This window comes from Anguilla anguilla, chromosome 9 (assembly GCF_013347855.1).
Source record: "Anguilla anguilla isolate fAngAng1 chromosome 9, fAngAng1.pri, whole genome shotgun sequence".
NCBI lineage: Eukaryota > Metazoa > Chordata > Actinopteri > Anguilliformes > Anguillidae > Anguilla > Anguilla anguilla.
Window position 1 is genome coordinate 11,298,891 of NC_049209.1, and position 16,547 is coordinate 11,315,437.

The 16,547-nt window shown below is 43.6% G+C and overlaps 1 protein-coding gene across 1 annotated transcript; it reads left to right on the top strand.

Moving 5' to 3' along the window:
- Positions 1–990: 990 nt before the first annotated feature.
- LOC118236226 (cationic amino acid transporter 3-like) lies at positions 991–11,034 on the top strand. The gene is made up of 12 exons (XM_035434423.1): positions 991–1,175; positions 5,139–5,586; positions 6,033–6,194; positions 6,300–6,471; positions 6,975–7,093; positions 7,469–7,691; positions 8,050–8,189; positions 8,279–8,381; positions 8,799–9,031; positions 9,562–9,728; positions 10,151–10,259; positions 10,850–11,034. Exons 2-12 carry the CDS (start codon positions 5,220–5,222, stop codon positions 10,993–10,995), a joined length of 1,941 nt encoding a protein of 646 aa, XP_035290314.1. The 5' UTR covers positions 991–1,175; positions 5,139–5,219; the 3' UTR covers positions 10,996–11,034.
- The last annotated feature ends 5,513 nt before the right edge of the window (positions 11,035–16,547 follow it).

Here is a 16,547-nt window from a genome sequence, read left to right on the forward strand (position 1 = left end):
AAAGTTACTATCAAATATTTGACTATCAATTGCCTAATTAATTTGTTGGGCGCAAAAAATGTAACGTCTCTTGAGAACGAAGAGTAACAGTACGAAAGTAATGTATCGGTTGTAAAACAGCGTATGCCTAATGTTGTAATGTTCCTGGTATAGTCAAAAGGATTTTTTTTTTAATGTCACAGCGCAGAAACTGCCTCAAGGAAAAATAATTGCCATAGCACAATGGCTGTATGTTTCCACTGATAATATTTGAGGTGTGTCAAGCGCACTGGTGGGCCACTTACGTATAGAGGGTATGCACATGACGTCACCGCATGAGTGACAGCGTTCCCATTCAGCTTGAATGCCGCTAAGACACAGAAAACATCTAAAATGGGAAAGCTGGTGTGCGATTGACTGTACAAATAGATTCAATAAGAAATCGGAGCTATCTTTTTGCAGATTGCCGAAAGCTAAAGAAAAGAGAAGCAGATGGATCACTGCAATTCGCAGAAACAACTGGAATCCAGGCACCGAAACGTGGATTTGCGGTTGTCATTTTGTGTCAGGTAGGCTATGTTGGATTTTTGGGTAAAATCATACCTTAAGTTATGTAGCCTACTGTATTGACTACTCATCAATTAAATATTTAGCATCTTTCATTTATATTCTGTGTAACTGTAAATTTTTAGTCAGCATTTATTAAAAAACATCCACGATGATGAGCCTTGTGTTCTACAAACAAAGGTATGTTAAACAAAGGTAGGTAAACAAATAAATTATTAAGGTATGATTTTACCCAAAAATCCAGCATACCTGACACAAAATAACAACCGCAAATCCACGTTTCAGTGCCTGGATTCCAGTTGTTTCTGCGAATAGCAGCGATGCATTTGCTTCTCTTTTCTTTAGCTTTCGGTAGTCTGTAAAAAGATAGCTCCGATTTCTTGTTGAATGTCCACGGACCACTGGTTCTTTGGTAAGTTGACTGAGGGGGCGTGTTCCGGTGGGAAAGTGACGTCAATGCATACCGTCTATTGGTTACATCAGTGTCAACACACGTCACGTTTCCGCCCAACCTTAAACCTAGAGCTTTTTCCGAGCATCGTGTTTCATTTCCTGACCGGTCGGGCTTGGGTGCTGTGGGCTGCCTTCCATCTCTTTGACTGCTTTACTGGATACGTTCGTCTCACAAGGTAAACAATATATTATATTGTGCGTTGAAGCATCTCTCTTGAAGAAATGAGTGTCAGATAACATCTCGTATTGGCAGTTTATGTCGAGTGATACTTCTAGATAGCTACCGTAAGGGTATCTGGTTCAGTAAATGCTGATGCAATTCTGGTCGTGAGTGTGATCATAGCCAGCCGGATATCATTTGCATTAGTTGTCTAACTTAACCTATCTAGGCTTGAAATGTGGATTCAGCATTTGGCAAGCTAGGTAAGTCAACTAGCGTAAATTGTAAACTCATATTTTCGAGGCACTTTGCGAGTTAACAGCTAGCTAAGATAGTTCAGTTCATTCAGCGGAGAAATGCGTGGTTGCATCATCTTGCGATGTTGCCAGTTTTGTCTGTTTGAAGTCGGTAGATAATTTTATCCAACGCATGTCATCGAGCTAGATACATTGGTTGTGTGCTAACTATGTTTGGAAGCTTGCTATCTGGTCAACGTTATGGTGAGAACTATAGTTGGATAACGGCAGTCACCAGCTTCGGTGGTTAGCTAAATATAGCATTAAATAGTAAGGATTTGTACAGTAACTGAGGTACCTAGCCCTTTAGCTACGGATTACAGTGAGCGAGCGTTACTAGCCATTCTTGGTGCTTGTTTTTTTCATTTCGGTTAGGTAACCGAGCACATGGCATGGGATGCACTGAAAGTCACGACAGTAGAGGGTTTTGTTTTGGAAAACAAACGTGAGTAGACCTGGTTTCATCGTGTGAGGGCCACCCAAAAATTTTCTCTTGGGATATTTAAATCTTTATCTTCACGACAACCAAGCAGTATTCGTTGCTAACAAATTAAAAGGCCGTATTTAATTGTTACCACCGTTTTTAGTTATTTAGCCGCCACTAAGTTACTGTAGTTTCCCGCCTAATTATGTTGACTAAATTACTGCTGTTGAAAGTCTGGGTAATATTTAGTGGGAAACTTCCTAGCTAATCAAAATGTTACAAACCTCCTTTTCGAAAACCTTGAGATTTTTTTAAAGTTACAATCTCGAAGCTTTCCGTTTCGTTCTCTTTGTCGGTATCAATGGCGAGAAGCAGTAACCGCAGGTGTGTTTTTGGACCTCACTTGCCATAGATCCAACCGGATCCAACCAGTGTCGCCTGTGTGACGTCAGCCACGCCAACTATAACGCTTACTTTTTACTGAATAAAAAATGATTGTTATAAAAGTAACGTTATGTACATACTCATTCATAGTCTAACATTAGGGTAACTTAAGCTGTCTTTACACTGCCGAGCCGGGTTAAAATGCTGTAGCAGACCTGGGGTAGAATTAGTGATGATCAATTTCCACAAACGTTCTTTATCCACTTTTTGCCCGGTATGAACATCTTTACACTGCAGAGAAGAATTCGCGGGATTCGCTGTGGCTCGTGCAGTTATGTATCTCGTGCACAACGAACAGTCTTTTTATTTTGGGTATGTCATTTTCTGGCTTGTTTTTAAAAAGGGGATTGCTACAGAAGGGGTTAACGTGCATGAATTACACGTTTTCCTAGAAATAAAAAATGTTTGTGGTTTTATGTCAGTTTAAGGCTGGTTTGATTTTAGAGGCATTTACATTCACTGCCTCTACCTCTGCCATTCCACAGTGATGATTTTATGCAGAAGATCTGCAAATGATCCCCAGGTTGGAACTTGATGCTCTAATTGGCTCCACGTTGAAAGTTTCTTTGTCAATGGCTGAACTTGATTCAGGGGGGTGCTCCTGCATTGTACATTCATGACCAAATAACACACTTTGAAAATTACCTTATTACACTCCATCTTTCTTGTAGTCCGCTATACACATCATGGGCCTTTACTCCACCCCTGTAAATGTGGATGTGTAGATGTGGGTGATTATTTGAACTGTAAAGGAAGTGGTTTACTGTGGCCTAATGGCTGTGGAGGAGGAGGTGGTCCAGCACAGCTTTGTGTTGGGACAGATGAGCTAGGAAGCAGTATGACTAACAAAAGATGGATGACTCGCAAGGGAGTCGCCCATCCATTGAAGTGAAGTCACAAAGCCGTATAAATAAACACAGCCAAGCTACGGAGAAATGATAACCACAAAGTCAAGATGAGTGTATGGAGAAACACTATAAGAAGTTTAGGTCTGTGAGGTAGGATGGAATTCTATTAGTGTCTGTTACAGTGTGGATTTTTTCATTTTTTTGGGTGGGGAGGGGGCTTGCTGATCTCAGCCATCGTCCTGGTCAGGGACTACCCCAGACCGTAGTGTGTCGGTTGAGTGTTTACTGATTAGAGCCCAGCTCTGAATCCTGAGCACAGGTGTGCGTCATCTTGTGTGCTTTCTCGTGGGAAAGTGCTGGCCTGGGACACATGGCAGTAACCTTGTGGAACTGGAAACGCTCGTTCTTGCTGTGGCCGTGTCCAGATTATGGAAGTGTGTGTCTGAGGCCTTGAGCGGCTAAGAGCATTGTGTTCTGGGCACATGGTGCGTGGGAGGAGTGGCCCTGGGTCACCTGGGTGATCTGTACTAATCTCCTCGTGATCACGAGGACTGTTGGGCGGTTGTTCAGGGGCTGCGCTCCAAACTGTGAGCTGTACAGTTACAGTGTCCTTCTGCAGTCTGGCGAAGTAGCAAAAATGTAAGGGGGGGGGTGTTGGCCGGCCAAACCAGTCCTAATTGTCAAAAGCATTTTCACACATTGAATGGTTTAACCGGTTGTAAGAAATGCACTACCATAACCTTGAATGGAGAGGAAGTGCTGCTGGATTATGCATCGTATGTAGCCTACTTGTTTTCATGCGAGGGCCAGCACGGTGTTGGTAGCTCACGTTACAACCCTGCCAGCGCTAAATGTCAGGAACTAAAATGACTTCTCTGAGTAGGGGCTCGAGTCTAGAGACGAGGCGGCAAGACTGCAGCTGATCGAGTAACGAGTGAAAGCTTCTGAAAATGTAAAGCTTTATTGCTCATGCCTCACCTTCTCACTTCTGCAGATGCTGTGAATGAAAATGGAGGTTTGCCCTCTCTTCTGCATTGTAACCTGGATTAGAGCTCTGTGTGTTAGTGTAAAGTACAGGAGTTGTTTCTCTACCATTTACTCCAATGAACATTAGCCTCTGCAAGCAGAATTAAAGAACATGAGTGATCCTTTAATGCTAGTCTCTTATAGTGTTCATGTATCAACACAATAGAACTTTGTTTACTTTTTTTCAAATGTATAAAAGAGAAAGTAATAGTTTCCCTTTGTATAATTTCTGAATACAAGAGGTGAGGTTGTTTTAAGTTGGGCAACTTCATTTGTTCAGAACCACTCAGAATAGGGTGTGTAGTTGTGACACCCTGTAATGTGTCATTGCGTAGATATCATTCTTATCCTTGGGTTTTTGGCAGGTACATTTGGTAGGAATCCACCCGTATCATTGTGTGTCAGTAGTTAGGTAAGCAGAGCCGATCTGGACGTGGGTGAACCTATTGTTGAATCTGCTCAACATAAAGGCTTTGAGTCAAGTTGGCTGGCCTGCCTGGCAGAAGAATGCACTCCTTCTGTTCACATAATCACACCAATCCAGGGTATTTTGGGACTCGGGATTACTGTGGAAAGGGATTACCAACGTATTTCACTTTTCACTGTAGTATTGTAGTATTCTGTTCTTTACTATTTTTTGGTAATTCCTGTGAACATGATGTTAATGCCTCCAGATGTTTTACGTGACATGAAAACAAAAATAAATAAAATGAAAATTTCGAGGGCATTCCCCCCCCCCCCTCCCAATATCTGATTTTTGAGGACATATCTGAACATAAGAAACACAATTCCACCCTAGTGTATTAGGTTAGAGAGACGTATCCTATTTTCGTAGGATGGAGTAATATCTGTCACTTCCTCAATTGGTGCATTTATGCTAACATTCATCATCTGTCTCTTCCACACACACCCCCCCCCCCCCCCCCCCCCCCTTGCTCCAGGTACCCAGATTCACTCTTGCTCCTGTTCTTCGCACCAGTTGATTGTTCTGTAGCAGTACGTTTTCCCTCAAAACTCCCGCCATGGTTGAAAAGATGTCGTCCTTCGGCAAGATGCTGCTCCGCCGCCGCATGCTGGACCTCTCCCAGGAGGAGACCCGCTTTTTCCGCTGCCTGACCACGCTGGACCTCATCGCCCTGGGCGTGGGCTCGACGCTCGGCGCCGGCGTCTACGTGCTCGCCGGCGAGGTGGCCAGGGAGAAGGCTGGCCCCGCCATCGTCCTCTGCTTCTTAATCGCGGCGCTGTCCTCCGTCCTGGCCGGCCTGTGCTACGCCGAGTTCGGGGCCCGCGTGCCCAAGACGGGCTCCGCCTACCTTTACAGCTACGTGACGGTGGGCGAGATCTGGGCCTTCATCACCGGCTGGAACCTCATCCTCTCCTATGTCATTGGTGAGTGGGCGAGGCTGGGGTTGTGGCAGGGTGTGCAGTCTTGCTTGCGCTGCACTTTATTTTAGCACTGCATGACATATTACACATTAGCACTCGCCAATTAAACCCCCGCGTACACATACCCATAGTAGTGCATAAGTATTTTTGGATGGTGCTTATTCTGGAAGTCTGGGCTTGATTTCAGAGCGGTTACAGTCACAGAAAATCTCTGCTTCTTAACACGAGTGGCACAAGTTCATGGAACTGCATGTTATGGCCCAATATACTGAGAATCACAGTTCAAATTCATAACGAGTGAGATTAAAATGCATCGAGAACCCCCTCCAAGCTAGCTGCTAATCTATGTGGGCTGCAAAAGACCTACTTGAGAAAAGAGTTGAGATGAAGATTGGGTTTCTTTCAGCTCTGAACCTTTGATAATCTTCCAACCGTCGTCCTTCCCTCAGGTACCGCAAGTGTGGCTCGTGCGTGGAGCTCCACTTTCGATAATCTGGTGGAGCAGAAGATCTCCATCTTCTTCAAGGCCTCCATGTCTATGAGCGTTCCTGGGAAAGTGTTGGCGGATTACCCAGACCTTTTTGCCCTCATCCTGGTGCTTCTGCTCACTGGTGAGGACCTCTCCCAAAATCACAGCTTCTAACTCTCAGGCCTGCCACATTGTTTCCACATCATGACAGCGCTGAAATAACGGTGACGTTCCTCTCCTCACTCAGGACTGCTGGCCTTTGGCGTGAGCGAGTCGGCGTTGGTGAACAAGATTTTCACCGGAATCAACCTGGTGGTGCTGGGCTTCGTCATCATCTCCGGCTTTGTGAAAGGAGACTCCGCCAACTGGAACCTCACAGTGGAGGACTTCATGAACAGCACCAATGTCACCAATCCAGAGTAAGTTCTGCTGGGAAAAAAGACTCCCATTTTTTATTTTAACAGCCATTTAGCAGACGCTCTTATCCAGAGCGACCTACGCGACCTTTTATACATTTTTTTTTTTTAACATTGTATCCATTTTATGCAGCTGGATATATACTAAAGCAATGCAGGTTAAGTACTTTGCTCAAGGGTACAACGGCAGTGTCCTACCCAGGAATCGAACCAATGACCTTTCGGTTACAAACTCAGTTTTTTACCCACTATACATTACATTACATTACATTACAGGCATTTAGCAGACGCTCTTATCCAGAGCGACGTACAACAAAGTGTATGACCATAACCAGGAACAAGTATGACGAAAACCCTAGAGAGAAGTACCGGTCCAAGTACAGGGAACAACCGCATAGTTCACTATGCCAATTAATTGAACAGTCACTGCGGCCTTCCTCTCTCTCTCTCTCTCATCATGTTCCCTCATTCTCACTTGTTCTTTCTCTTGTGCTGTTTTTCCTCAGGACCATAGCGAGCATGTTTGGAAGCGGTGGCTTCGCTCCATTTGGCTTTAAAGGGATCCTGTCAGGCGCCGCCACCTGCTTCTATGCTTTTGTGGGGTTCGACTGCATCGCCACCACAAGTACGTCTATGACGCTAGTTCAGGAGATGCCCAATCGGTGTATTTGTAATTTTTTTTGTTTTGATGTTTATTTGAAGCCCTTGCAGAAAGAAAAATACATTCTTTCATAGTTTTTCAAGCTTTGTCACAATTTCATTGTACATTACTATATTTGTTAATTTTCTCACTTAAAGGATTTTCCATTTCTGCAGTTGGTTTTCTCATATTCCCACAGATTATAATTCAGGATAGTGGCAACATAGTTACTGAAGTGCAAGATTGCATATATAAACTGAGTTGTGCTGTAGATGTAATAGTTTTTTGCGCAAAATGGCATTGCTGTTTCCATGTTGTAGCATTTGAGCTAACCTGACCCTTCCCACCCCCCTTCTTTAGGTGAGGAGGCGAAGAACCCCATGCGCTCCATCCCCATCGGCATCGTGGCCTCCCTGCTCATCTGCTTCTTTGCCTACTTCGGCGTGTCTGCCGCCCTCACCCTCATGATGCCGTACTACAGCCTGAACACCCAGAGCCCTCTGCCTGAGGCCTTCAGCCACGTGGGCTGGGGTCCTGCCCGCTACATCGTGGCCGTGGGCTCGCTCTGCGCCCTTTCCACCAGGTCAGTGTGTGTGCGTGTGTGCGCGTGTGCATTTGCATTACGTTACGTTACAGGACATTTGGCAGATGCTTTTATCCAAAGCGACGTACAATGAGTGCACACCAAAGGTCATTGGAACAACTACAAAACACAGGTCCGATAAAGTACAATATTCATTTTGTTACAGTTGTTCATAGCCACGAACACATTAAGTCCATCTCACACAATGAGCATTACTCTGACCTAACCTATGCTAAGTCAAACTAGGAGGCATTACACGCTACAGCATCAAGACTATGAGCGTTTGCGTGTGGTTGTGCGCGGCGCCGCCGCGGGCGCTTCTCGGCGACTAACGCGGTTTCTCCTTCGGTCCCCCCAGTCTGCTGGGCTCCATGTTCCCCATGCCCCGGGTCATCTACGCCATGGCGGAGGACGGCCTGCTCTTCCGCTTCCTGTCCCGCATGAACGAGAAGACCAAGACCCCCATGCTGGCCACCATCGTGTCCGGTTTCGTGGCGGGTAAGGCCCCGACCGGACGAACGCGCGGAGACAAGCGCAAACGGACGCATCGATGGTGGACTAACCTCATCCCTCTCCCTCCCCCACAGCTCTGATGGCTTTTCTCTTTGATTTGGCTGCTTTGGTGGACCTGATGTCAATCGGGACCCTGTTGGCCTACTCCTTGGTCGCAGTGTGTGTGCTCATCCTAAGGTCAGTGAAATTCAGACGATATGCAGTGCACACATGAATGCCAAACACGGCGTGCACACTGAATTCTTGATACAGAGCCACACTTGTAAATATGTCTGCGTGCAAGTACAGGCACAGAAATCAAATGTGACGCACACACACAGACACACGGGCAAACTGGTTTAAAGGAGTCTTGCTAATGCTTTCAGTTATGTTGGCTCCAAGTGTAGCTGGCAGCTTAGGGTTTGATCTGTGTAGTTCCAGCGTAAATGTGGTGAATGTGCTCACCCTGGGAAACAGTGGCTCAGACGATCCACTTCTTTTCTAAATCCAACCTGACCACAATGGGACTTTTTGTTGGTGATTCAGAACGCCGTTGGGACGGTAAACGCACTTCCTTAATGTTTAACCGTCCGTCTCTCTGTCTCTCTGGACCAGGTACCAGCCAGGCAGCCTGAATTCTGCCAGTCAGAGCGAGAAGCTGGTGGAACTGATCGGGGAGGAGAAGGTTGCCATGACGGCGGGAGACAGCACCGACGAGGACAGCCCCGAGCTGGAGAGCCGCCGCCCCCTGAAGGAGAGGTTCTCCTGGAGGCTCCTGCTGAACCCCATCTGCGATTCCCCGACCAAGACCTCGGGCACCATCGTATACGTCACCACGGCGATCATCTGTGAGTGCACCACTTCCATGACTCTCATTTTGACATCACACTGATTCCAGAAATCCTCACTGGCAACACCTTTAATGGTCTCTGTCTTCACCATTAAAGATGTCACATACAGTCCATGTGCAGCACTGGGCCATGAGGTACATTATTATATTATCGGTGTATCATGTAATATATCAGCTTTGAGGTTATTTTATGCTTCAGGTTACTTTCAGTTATTGCGGTTGTCTAGAGGGAAGTTTTACTATTCCGTTTTTGATGCGATTAATGCAATTTTTGCTTCTATTGTATGCACTTTTTTCATTGGAAGTTGCCCTGGATAAGGGCACTTGGTAAATGAACAAAACGTAATATCTCAATGTGCATTCATCCAGCCTGCACTAAAGTGAAAGTCTTTCATATGTGAACAAACTTTTGCAGGCAGAGGGTCACAAACAACTGCGATGGCTGTGGTTTTAAATCTATCTTGCCTCTTCAGTAGGTGCTATGTAGGGCTGTGAATACTAAAATGCTCTCTCTCCTCTCTCTCGCAGCTGTGCTCTTCACAGTTCTGTGTATGGTTCTGGCGGTGTGGCCAGCTGAGCTGTTGGATGGGCAGCCGGGCCCGCTGGTTGCGTGTGTGCTGCTGATTGTGCTTTCCGTATTCTGCACGGCCATCATCTGGAGGCAGCCCGAGAGCAAGGAGGCTCTCACCTTCAAGGTGCGTGAACGAGCGATTGCTCAATTAACTGCCAAGTAGCAACAAAAACCAGCAGACCGTACAGCTGTCCGGGCCCAGGGTCACAGACGTCTGTTCTAAGGGGGAGGGTTTAGGGGCCATTACATTACATTACATTTATTTGGCAGATGCCTTTATCCAAAGCGATGCACAATAAGTGCATACCGAAGGTCGTTGGAACAACTACGAAACACAGGTCCGATAAGGTACAATACTCATTTTGTAACCGTTCTTCATTGCCCTGAACACATTAAGTCCAGTTCACATAGCGTAGGTTAGGAGGCACAACGAGCTACATCAGAGTACTTTGTATCATTATCTTGAACTCTGCATGAGTACTCACTGACATTGGGTGTGGTTTGATGGAGAAATAACCTTTTTGTTCTCTCTCTGTCTCTCCGCAGGTACCTCTGCTCCCTCTGCTACCCTTGGTGAGCATCTTCATTAACGTCTACCTCATGATGCAACTGGACCTGGCCACCTGGTGTCGATTTGCCGTGTGGATGGTCATTGGTGAGTGGGCTTCCTATGAGAAACGATCTCCGCCTCCTCCCAGCCTCGTCCGTTCACAACGTGTTGCTGTCTCAGGCTCCACCTTCTCCATTCCCTGCCCCTCCCAGCCTTGTTCATTCAGGACATGTTGCTGTCTCAGGCTCCACATTCTCCATTCCCTGCCCCTCCCAGCCTTGTTCATTCAGGACATGTTGCTGTCTCAGGCTCCACATTCTCCATTCCCTGCCCCTCCCAGCCTTGTTCATTCAGGACATTTTTCTGTCTCAGGCTCCACATTCTCCATTCCCTGCCCCTCCCAGCCTTGTTCATTCAGGACATGTTGCTGTCTCAGGCTCCACATTCTCCATTCCCTGCCCCCTCCCAGCCTCGTCCGTTCAGGACATGTTGCTGTCTCAGGCTTCGCATTCTCTTAATTACACGCCCTGATACACCGTTTAACTGACTTCCTGTGTCCTTCTGTCCAAGTAATACATAAAACCTTTAACTTCTAAGGCTCCTGTTCCTCCTTATCATTAGTTCAGTCTGATTTGCCAATATTGCAATGCTTTTAATTTTGACCACTAAACACATTTCCTCTCTTGTCCCCCCAGGCTTCTTAATTTATTTTGCCTACGGTATGTGGCACAGCATGGATGGCGCCAGTGGTTCTTCCCAAAAGTATGAGCCAGCCCTCCAATCAAAGACCCCCATCTATCTAGGGCGGGATGAAAGTGAAGTGGAAGCAATGACACCCTGAAAGTATGGAGGGGGAGAGGACCCCCCCCCCCCCCCCCCCAAAAAAAAAAAAAAAAAACAAGAACAGTATCCTGTAGCTTGAAGACAAGAGTTCAGTAGGACCAGCATTAGGGAGGACAATCGAAAAATTTATTTCCGGAAATTAACATAAGTATTGTGATTAAAATACCAGTTCAGCCTTAAATTAACGTATTGTGAACAGCGATCGTACATATATGGAATATTAATGTGATATATTGGCTGTTTTGTGGCCTTTTAGCTCGCACTTTCCCAAAATTCCATCAATGATAAGATCGGGACTCCGACGGCACCGAAAACCGATAGATTTCACTGAACATTCGACTGTTTACATTTATGGGGTTCTGAACCAGTGACATCATAATAACTCTTACTGGTTGATTTTACGCGGTCATTTATGGCAGTTGGTTCTCTTAGAATTCTGACTGATAGCTAGGTCAGTATTTTCACTGGACACTTGATACATCCCGACTTATAACTTCAAAGTCCCAAGTCATTTGTGAATGGTTTAAATGGATTTTGAAAGTAGACACTTCATGCTACAAGCATGCTAAGGGATTTGAGTGTGCTGTGAAGTTTAGGTAGCAAACAACAAGGCTGAATCCTTCTGACGTAATTTACAGAGCGACTATATGCTCAGATCGCCTAGTTTCACTCACTACGGCCAAGCGGAATCGATAAGGTTTCAGAAAATATATAACTTTTAAAGATTTAATTCAATCTTCTACTGGGACTTTTGCCGTTTATAGAGGGTGTGACAGAAAATTTCGGTGCCGCTGACTATAATCGAATGTTTTTCACATTTACCGTTCGATTGACCAAGTACCATTCAAAGTACATTTTTATGGGTTAGTACTGTCAGATTGTGCTAGCTACTTCACATTAACCCTGTACAGCGACCAATAAGGGCTAACAGCACAGTACCACTTAATTCTAGTAACTTCTATCACCACTGTAATTAACTAAAAAAAGGTAGCAAACGACCTTTTCTGTGAGAAATGTATTGTCAAGCTCACGCGCATACACTGCTGGCGACATTCTAAAGCTTCGTTTTGCCCTCCCTACCAGCATCATTCCTGCTGTCTCTGCACCATCTGTCGAGTGCGTTTTGCTTTTGCGTTTAACATGTATTTTAATGTTGGACACTCCCAAAGGTTGATTAGAAAAAAAGGCTTTTAAAACACATGAAGAGAATTTTAACTAAGACCAAAAATGTATTTATTTAAAAAAAGACAGCATTGCTGGTGTCCCAGGTGTGACTCCCCAGGGTACCCCGAGGGCTTGGGCTTTCCGCTCTGTCAGAAGCGGATGGGTGTTCATGTGCCTGTGAGTCCAAAACCAGTATTGCCCCTTACCTGTATATTATTGCTGAAAGTACATTGCCAAGCCACACCAGGGAGACCTTGAAGCTTAAAACGTATCTGTCCTCGCACAATTTCCCTTGAGGACCTGACAATCTTATCTCTGTCTCCCTGTCGAGAGTTGATGTATTTATTTTTATCGAGCGAGTATTCAAAAGTAATAAGAAATTACTTGAACAATTTTGTATAGCAGTATTTTTGAAGGTTACATTTTCTGCTATGTCCTCTTTTTGTTTACAAGAGAGTACGGAGACTCGCATGTGTATAGTTTTAAATGCATAAACAGCATAGCTAAGTGAAGGAAAAAAAGTGATAAATGCTATCACACTTGCAGCAGTAGAAATGGAATAATGGTTAGATAAAAATGCTGTTTTTAGTTTCTGGTGTGCATCTGTGTACCAGGACTTTGTTTTAATAGTGCAAGGTACATGAATTAAGGTGTATAGGATATTTTTGCAACGTGATATATAATCTTAAATATATCAAAGCATCTGGCTGTTAACTCCTAGTTGTCATGTAAATGTATGTCATTGTGTTTGGGGTCAGGGGCTTTCAGGAGTTAATGGATTCGTGTCATATGTAAGGAAGGCCCTGAAGTGAACAGGGCACTCACTGTTGTAATTTTGTTGTTCTTGTACAGTTTCAGTCATTAATGGAAGATCATGGCCCTTGCTGTGTCAACTTCGCGTAAATATCGATAATTTCCTGTATGTATATAGTGCCTGTATATTTTAAGACTAATATTGTGATGCTTTTCTGAAATGTGGCAGTAGGAATCTTTGTTCTCCAAATAGCTTTGGGCTTGTCAGCACTCACATATTCTTTAGATATAAATATTTGTGAAAAGGTTCTGGTCTTCTCACAAACCATTTTAGTTTCCATTGAAACGGACTGTACTTTAACAGCTTGGCTGTTTAAAAATCTGTTAGCGATCTCGTAGATACTGCTGAATTTTTGTTACTTTAGTGATGTTACGTTCAAGTTGGGATAAAATTCTTTCTATTTATTTATTTTTTCTTTCCATTCCTGGGATGGAAGTAACCAGTCGAGCGAAGGTTTTTTCCCCCCGCTACCTGAGCAAACCTCTGGAAGTGGATGTGCCTTTCATTAGGATTCTGGGAAAGCACTAGTCTGAGTGTACTTACAGGAAATTGAGTACCTGGGTTTTTCTACCCGATGTTGCAAAGGCTTGTGTTGGAAACCGTTTAGTAGATCAGATTTGTTTAACATGCTTAAACTTGCCTTCTCTTTAAAGACGCGTACAAAATGTTTGGCTAATGTAATTGTCGTTTAACTTTTCAGACCATGAATATATAAATACCACAAACCCCTAAAGTACATTTTTATAATTTATTTTTTTTCGCCCAATTCAGAAATAAAATGGACGTGACACTATTGTACAATCAAGCTTAAAAAGCATACTTGCAGGTTCTGATTGAGACATTTATAACACATTGTGTTACCAGAAATGTTGAGATCTTATTCAGCAGATATCTGTACAACTGCCAGTACAGTGACAGTGCTTCAACTTTGAAAGCCTCCTTTAGTCTTTTTTATTCTGTAAATATGTGTATGTGTTCAGTTTAAATGTATTCCTTTTCTAATAAAATATTTACTTTTAATTGTTTTACTCTTACTCTTATGGAGTTTTGCTTCTGAAACTTAAACACTTTTTGACATGTGATGGTGGATTTCAATCAATGTCAGTATGAGGTATCAAAATAATTAACTGTGTGGGTTAACCAAAAACTGAAAAAAGAGGAAAATTAGTAATAATATTCCCAATTCATGATGGCAGCCGGTCAACCAAATGCAATAACTAACCCTACCTCCAAAACAACCTCACCATTAGCCCTAATTCTAATTCTAACTAGATCAAATCGCAGCCCTAGAAATCATCTCAAATATGCATTTTTTTCTATGATGGATAAAGAAGTATTAAGAAATAAAAGTGCAGAAGCACAACTAAATGTGTCTTAAGTCATATGAAAAATGTATTTCACTGAAAAAATTGCAAAACGCACAAGGATATAGTGCTCTGCACCATAAGTTGCCAAATGTCTTTTTTAATTCCAATGAAGTCTGGTCCTGTATCCTGCAGATCATACATATCCATACTGTATAGCATAAATCTGTATCCTAGATCTGTATCCCTTTTTCTATGCTAATTTTTTTTGCTTATGCTAATATACCCCGGTTTTTCAAGAGGACAACCTGGCCACAGTACCACTGGAGCATATTGGTGTACACTGTATATTGGTTTCATTTTAAACATGTCTTATTGACTGATGGCATTAGGGTTCAACATTTCACAGCAGAGGAAGTCTATAACTGTAAATAGAGTACACTAAATAAATGTGGGGGGAAAAAAATTCTATTCAAAGTTTTTATAGAATTTATATTAAGATAATGTGAACCTTTAACGCAGTCCTCATAGACATTTAAATAGATATAGTGGGTTCTTCCACACACCCCCACCCTCAGACCCCTCAGCGGTGAATAGACGACTAATCCAGGATAATTTTGGTGGATCTAGAAAAAAATGCCAGGAATGGACCCCAAATCTTAAAGAACTTTTGTTCAGATGCATGCATTGTGTATCAAATCTTTTCTAGTCTTAGACATAGAACTACATATTTAAGCCAACAAGAGTCTGTGGCCTCCTTCCACTTGAGTAGTACTGCCTGTGTAAGGCTAAAAGACAGGCAAGAACATTCCGACCTACAGCATGCAATTGCAGTTCCTCTGGGACAAGCCCCAAAAGGTATGTAAGAGGTTGGGCTTGATTAACAGGTTCAGAATGGAAGAGTGTAAAATACTTCCTTCCAAATTTGTCCTAATTTGAGGCAAAGCCGATACATATGGAAATGTGGATACATTTTGGCTAGTTTCCTTTTAGGGATATGGATACAATGGACCCCTTTGAACTGGATAAGAGAGTGTCTAGCGCACATGGATGAGGAATGAATTGAAGCTAATATTGAATCCTGTTTCAATGTGGTCTTAATCGCGGACAGAGCAGGACATTGTAACACTGTAACACATAATGAGTTAGAGGTTTTCCAGGGTCTGAGGGAGGATTTGAACCTGGGTCTGTCACTTGTCCAAAGGTCCCATAGGCAAATGCACTATCCAGTGAGCAACTAGTGAAGTGTATGCCGGGGCTGTTACATTAAAAAAAAAAAAAAAAAGCACTTCTATATATGTCCATTTTGAGGGTGTATCTAATGTTTGTATCATGCATATATAACTAGACGGAAGCACGCCCTCAGCCAACCTAAGCGGTGAAGCCCCGGAAGTAAGCTTGTACTGCGCATGTCTTCGTTCTGGCAAAAAACTGAGCTCCCCATTAAAGTAAATGGGGAATATCAGACTTTCAAAGGCAAAATAAAACTTCACCGATGGTATTTTGAAACTCAATTACGTTTCATATGAAAAGCAGATTGAAATATATGTATTGTGTAGTAAAATATGAACATGTTAATAAATATTTTTCCATGACTTCTGGACCAAAACAACCATAGTTGCTGCACATAATGAAATTTATGATCACAAAAAATGGACCGATGAGGTTTTCTTTGGTTAAACCACCTCGGATTTCTAAACTGAAATCAATGGACAGCAAGCTCTTTTGCCCTCAACAGTTCTGAACATGCGCAGTAGAGGCTGTTTACCGATATTTCCTCGGCTTCACCGCTTGGCCATTCCTACCCTCTCCAGTTCTTATGTGCGCTCTATGGTTAGTATTGGCTGATGTAACTAAAAGTCCAATGCGGAGACGTATTCTTTGTGGGCCTGAAGCATTTGTGATGATGTAATCTGAAAGAAAAACCGCAAAATCCCCTAAGCTTGGGGATTTATTGTGTGAATGTGTGAAGTTGTTTGTGAATTCTGTCTCTTGAAATGAGGTCAGAAGGTACAGAAATGAAAGTTTTTTTGGCTGAGAGTCTGGTCATTGTGGTTTTTTTCTGTAGGGAACCCTGAGAAGTGCCAAACTCTCGGTGCTGTATAGGTATGGGGCATGCCACCCCGCCCAGGCGTAACTTGGCGGGATGGCATACCTGCCATTCCAATACTTTAAACTGCAGAGCGGGCAGGTTGATGGGCGGGCAGGGAATGACTGGTTGAAATTCAGCAAAAGCCCAGCCCAGCCACTACATTATCTACCAACCAG